This window comes from Penaeus monodon, chromosome 15 (genome assembly GCF_015228065.2).
Source record: "Penaeus monodon isolate SGIC_2016 chromosome 15, NSTDA_Pmon_1, whole genome shotgun sequence".
Classification (NCBI taxonomy): Eukaryota; Metazoa; Arthropoda; class Malacostraca; order Decapoda; family Penaeidae; genus Penaeus; species Penaeus monodon.
Genome location: NC_051400.1, coordinates 16,003,834 through 16,010,233, shown reverse-complemented (window position 1 = coordinate 16,010,233; position 6,400 = coordinate 16,003,834). Strand labels below are relative to the sequence as shown.

Below are 6,400 nucleotides of genomic sequence, written 5' to 3'. Positions count from 1 at the left end.
GGAAGATTTCATGCATAAGTCAATGTAATCAATTACAAGTAATCAGTTATGCCCACCACTACTAAACAATGGTCCCTTGTTTGGCCGAGACTACAGTTATTGAGGACTTCTCAGCATAATGGCGCTTTTTAGTTTCATTTCCTAGATAATTGTTCATGAAAATTGTAGAAAGTGGAGAAATTATGTTTCTTGTGCTTCTTACTTTTCCCTCAAGCAGGTAATTGTGCGCAGTGCCTGGTGTTTAGTTTATTCAGTCATGTGAAGCATCTGTCGGCAGTGCGTTGATCTTATGTTTCCACAAGTAACTTACCTTAACCCATCCAAAAATCTTTTTGATTTTCTTATCCTTCAGTCATGAGGCCTCCACATGTTATAGCTCTCTTCCTGTCAGTCAGTAGAACAAAAATTTGTGACCTACTAAGGCATCACCCAGTGTTTGGGATTTTTCGTAGAGAGTTATGATAAAGATATTAATTTTTTTGTTTGCTTGTTCATGCAAATATTTAACCTAATGATATGCTGATGACTTGACTCTTGTCAGTGATACCAATTCTTTAAACCCAAGATCCCATTATAATCTAGGAATTACAGAAATGAATGTTTTCAGCCGAAGTGTAACACTTGGGACAGAATGCCTCCTGATCGAGGGTGTGGTGAAGAAAATGCAGTCTGCTGGCCAAGTCCTTCCTCATTACAACTGCCTGATGCTCTCACCTGCTGACCTGTGGGCAAGGAACCAGTTCTCCTTTCTGCAAGATCCCCATGTTCTGCTTACTGTTAATTCCCTTATGGTAACTCTCTTATAGATGCTGATCTCTGATTAAAGACTTATTGTTGAGGAAATTTTGATGATTAAAATTTCAGATCTGAAAGATTTTTTTGTTTCATTCATATTATTCAGAATTTTTAATACTTGGTTCATATAAACTTGAAATCATCTTATTTCAGGCAAGTTATGAAGGACAGACAAATGTAGCTGACATCCTCTTTGGAGTCCCATCACGAGAGATAGGATTCCGACGTGGCAGAAATCCACAGCGGGTGATAACCTACGCTGTTACTCTGGCTCTGAAGCAGTACAATGAAGAGTATGTAATGTATTAAGAATTTTAGATTTCTTGCAGTTGAGATCTTGTAGCTCAATGGTGAAGCAGCTGTAAAGTTTTCATATTTATATCTAAAAGTTTGATCTGTGTTGATTGTCTGATATGTCTATAACTGTCAGCAATATAAGTTCATTTTCATCTTTTGTTCTTATGATTTGTCAGATGTATCTATTTTACTTAAAGAGAATAGGATTTCTTTTTATATATTTTTGTTAACTTGAAGAAAAGTAGAGTATTTCACAATTGCTATTTTTGACTTGTTTATATTTTCTTCAGGTTTGTGTCTGGCTTGGAGAAGGAACTGACATCTCGCTATCCTGTTCACCAACCAATGCAGCTTGAGAGAGAAGAGATCATCCATATATATTTCCCTTCAAGAATGTCACTGTGGGAGTTCCTCCTCATAATTTTCTACTGCTTTCTTTTTGTGTCAATATACTTCTCAATCTTGAAAATGGACATGTTCAAGAGTAAATTTGGAATGGCCATAAGTGTTCAGGCAACCCTGATTGCATCTCTGTGCATTTCTGTGGGATTTTGTGCATATTTTGGCCTACGGCCTCTTCACAGCAAAGGAAAGTATGTATATCCAGTGCTTGCAGGACTTATCGGTTTTGAAAATAGTATGGTGTTAATCAGATCTGTGTTATCGACTCCTTCCCACTTGGACATCAAGATTCGTGTTGCTCAGGGTCTAGCCCGTGAAGGATGGAATATTACTAAGTATTTCCTGACTATGATTACTATTGTAACAGTGTCATTCTTCCTTTTTATACCGCTGGTTCAGGAGATTTGTATATATGGTAGTGTGGTACTCTTGTGTGACCTGTACATGCAGTTGGTGTTTCTCACCTCAGTGCTCTCTATTGACCTTCACCGCTATGAGGACTCAGAGGAACAAAAGAAACAGTCTTTAGCAAGTGGTGGACCTTTCTCAGTGAACCCGCTTTTTAGATATCAACAACTTACTCCAAATTCCAATGTAAGGATTCTAGTCAGTAGTAATGATCGCAGTGTAACTTCTGTGCCAAACCTACACCGTCGGAATGCACCCCTAGGATCTGCTGTGAAATCAAGTGGCCAGGACCGAGTGGCTCACCCCCAGACCAAACCCAAGAACCAAGACATAATGCCCAGACGGCTCAGGGTGACCTACTTTGTGGCCAAGAAGCGGATGTTTCAGAGGATGTTTATGTGTGTGTTTGTAGGATGGATAGCATGGATGATCTATAGCTCTGGCTTGATGGAACACTTTTCAGAAACAGTGAATGATGCGCAGCGGTCACGTGACTTGCCATCTGTCATTTTCTCGCTCACAAACCGATCCAACTATTTGTTCCAAAATGGTGTCTCAGTGCCGACTCCAAGAAGCATAGACCAAACCACATCTGCAGACTCACCAAATGTGGTGACACCACCCAGCATTGCCATTAACTCTACCACACAGAAGCAGGATGGACTAAAGCTGCTGAAGCACCGCACACGCTCCCTTCTGCGCAAGCTGCCTCATAATCACTGGCCAACTCTCTTCAGTTACTATAACATCAGCATCACCGGCCATTATTTAAGCATACTGCCACCCATACTGTTGTCTCTTCCAATCTCACCAGAAGAAGCTATTAGTGTACACAATCCTAGTGATCCAAACACTTCCCCTTGGCTTCCTGATAAGCTTCACCATCCAGGTAAGTTAAGATTTCAGTGTGTTGATTAGAGGGCATTGGTTCCTTTTTTTTAATCATCCTCATCATGGTTTCATTGATTTAGAGTGAGTTAGGCCTTTAAAGTGGGAATGATTATTTTGTTTTTCTGAATCACTCTTAGATTATCACGTATTTATATGAAATAATTAAAAAGCCTTTTTTTATTGATTGTAGATTAATGTTTCTACAGTTATCTGATAGAATAATTCATTTATGTCCATATTTACAGATTCTATGGACATAGATGATATAGACTGGCAAGAGGGTTCTGCTTTCATACCATCATCAACAGGAGAATTACTCTTGACAGCTATATTGGTGATACCAGCAGTGCTCTGCCTCTTGTATGCCTTTGTAGCTCTTTACCATTGCATTTGTTCTCGTAACTATGCTGAGTGGAGGGCTTCTTGGTGGGGCCAGGATGGGGTAAAGAGTGAGACATCACAGGTATGCATAAGTTTTTGATAGCATTTGCAGTTTTAGAAGGGCATTATCATGTTCCTTATGTTCCTTGGGAAAGGAGGGTGTGTAAAGAGAGTGATTAGCTTTTGGTATTGTATATACAGAACTGTTTAAGAGAACTTGGGATTTTTGAGTTAAATCGTATATATGTATACTCTGTAGATTAATAATGCAATATTATTCATAAAGTGAAACTCATTTGCATCTACTCTTTCCAGATTATTGGAGATGCACTGCCATTGGTATTGGCCGGTCATCCTCATGACGTCGAGTGTATGTGTACAGATGGAGTTCTGTTGGTGTCATCATGTCTTGCAGGGATTATTCGTGTGTGGGATCCCAGCACAGGCGAGTGTGTAGCCAACATCAATAGACGAAGGTGAGAATGATGTTTGGGGCCACCTCTTGAAAAAATTGTACCATTATTTTATATGCAAGATGAAAGATCCCATTAAACCAATTTGCAGTTTGACCATAGTATTTCTTAGAAGTGTAATTTAAAAGATGTAGATGTTTTTCTCTTGTTGCTGTCAAAAACTGAACTTTTCAAGGAATTCCCTAAAGAAGAGTATACATTTTAGCATAAATAGCAAATAATTTTCTGTTTTTCTACCAAACAACAGTCAGAAAAGACCAGAGTTTCGCATGGGGTCTCCAGATTTAGGTGATGACTTCCATTCAGATTATGAATCTGGATCACCCAGATCGCAAACTGGGGATGCAAGCTTCTTCAGGAAGTACGGTATTGATCTAGAGAGAAGGTTAGTAGTGTTATTGTCAAATATGAATATATGTTTGTTATTGCAGCTGAACATGTTTGTCTCACATGCTGAGTCAGTGTTGGGTACCTCTGGGTAAAAAACAGTGTCATTCTGGAGGTGCAGAATGAGCAAAACAAAATTTATACGAATGTATATTTTCTTTCTATGATTGGTTATATATAATTATATATAATCACATAATTATTATTGGTATTTTACAGTTGATTTGTCTAGTAAAAAGAATAGATGTACTAAACAAATACAGAAATGATGATTTTGATTCAGAAAGTAATGATTATATTGATTTTGTAAAGGAAAAACTAAAAATTATAATTTGTCATTTTTGCAGAGGAGAACAGGACTAGTTTTAAAGGGAGCAGGTATTACAGAACTGTTATGCAGAGACAGTTTAAGCTTAAGGCATGTTGTAACAAATTTTCACTTCAAACGAGCAATTTACTTTGAACCTTTCAGTGTTGATTTTAAAGTAGCCATTGTATTTTAATAAAATTTAAGTTGCTTCCATTAGAAAACTAAGACAGCTGGCATCAGAACACTATTGATACCTGAGGAAATGATGCCTGAATATTTCATACTTCTTGTGATTTAGAGTTTATGGAATATAAACATTGGAATAATACTGGTGAAAGGAGTTTTTTCACAACTTATTTTCTATTATTGTAACTTGAGCCAGAGCATTCTGCTCTTAGTTTGTATCTGCAGTTTACTGAGAACAAAAGGATCATCTTTTAAAGACAACATATGTCCAATTGCTAATGATCAAACATAAATGATGGTATAAAGAAAGAACTAAAGTTGCTTTAGTGTTACAGCTAATATTTGTCCCCCTTACCTAACACTAAATATCCTTTTGTTACATAATATATAAGAAAAAAAAAAACATTAGCTTTACACATTTACATATCCACAGTTTAGTTCATGTCTTTGAGGGATGGACCATCAGAATGCTGACTGTAGCTTTAAGGCTTGGTTCCACTAGTCTTATCCAAAAAAAAGTCAGGGATTATCACCCATTCACCAACACTGGTACATTATTGCTTTTATCACAGTTCTTACTGCTTTTACAGACATTGATGATCCGTAATCTGTGATCATCTTGGAAATTTATAAGATATTTTGAAGCCAGCCTAGACAAGCTTAGCCTGGATAACTGTAATTGTAGTGTAATTAAAATAGCAATCTTGGAAGGCAAAAGTTGGTCAGGGATCAGGGCTGAGTTATGAAACTCAGGATTTAGAAGTTTAGAAAGTAATGGTCTAGATTCCTTTTAAAGAATTTTCAGGAAAAAAATAAAAAGGTTACAAAGCATTGTATTTTTTAAATCCACTGCTATCATTAAACAAACTAGAACATTTTTGAAGGACCTGCAGAAATATATAAGGCATGAAGGCCTAAAGTTTTACAGTTTTTGGAAATGATAACTAATCCAAAATATACTTCGCAGGTAACAGAGCATGGACCTGGTATTATTTTTATAATTTCTAAATATCATAGATAATCCTATCTAAATTGTTAGGATAGTTGATTTAGGAAATCCCTTTCTCTTCAGCAGATACAGTGTAGGCTGGGTAGATGAAGATGAGAGAGATGACAGTGACTGTGAGAACATGGAGAGGCCAAACTCATCTCGAGCCCAGCATAAGAACAGCTCATCGGGGAGTATCTTCCATGAGTTTCCTGACCTCACACCAGCCATTGACCTCCACTTTCACAGTCACTTGCCAGAAACACAAAATAATGGCACTGATTTCAGCAGATTTGAGAAATTCTATGAGGAACACAAAAAGATTTTGCAGGATGAGGAGGAGTACAGACAGAGACATGGAAGGAAGACCTCTGACTGTGTAGAGAACTCCCCCTCCAGTAGTTTTTCCAAAAGCAAAATGATCAGGTCTCCGTCCTACACAGAAACCTCAGGAGCTTTTAAGCCAAAGAAACACTGTAGAAACTTGAGTGCTGGAAGCATCCCTGTAGGAAACCTTTCAGGATACAGTGCCAGTGGAGTGCGGGGAAGTGTTTCAGGAGAGGAGGGGAGTGGGGGTTCTACTATAGGTGGAACAGATGAGGAAGTACCCCCTATTTGGTGCCTTGAGTGTCAGGATGCTTTAATAATTGTTGGCTGTGGTTCAGGGAGAATAGAGGTGTGGGATCTCTATAACAATGTACTCAAGGTGAGGATAAGAACAAACATTTCTTTAATGTTTTGCATATTTTATTTAAAGGAAGGAATTTATTTTTTTATGCCAAATGTAATGTCAAATCCATAAAGAAATAAATTCTTTAGAAGGATGATTTATTGTCCTTATTTTTGCGTGATTGCTTATTCACAAGTATTTAATTTGACTTT

General features: G+C 37.5%; 1 protein-coding gene across 1 annotated transcript in view; it reads left to right on the top strand.

Moving 5' to 3' along the window:
• Window positions 1-6,400, top strand: part of LOC119581785 (sterol regulatory element-binding protein cleavage-activating protein-like) — a gene marked incomplete in the record, with an annotated part of 28,708 nt that overhangs the window by 10,580 nt on the left and 11,728 nt on the right. Inside the window, 7 exon segments of the mRNA XM_037929914.1 lie at window positions 608-791; window positions 949-1,088; window positions 1,383-2,791; window positions 3,039-3,256; window positions 3,490-3,650; window positions 3,895-4,032; window positions 5,603-6,224. Coding sequence (XP_037785842.1) covers window positions 608-791; window positions 949-1,088; window positions 1,383-2,791; window positions 3,039-3,256; window positions 3,490-3,650; window positions 3,895-4,032; window positions 5,603-6,224 — 2,872 coding nt within the window.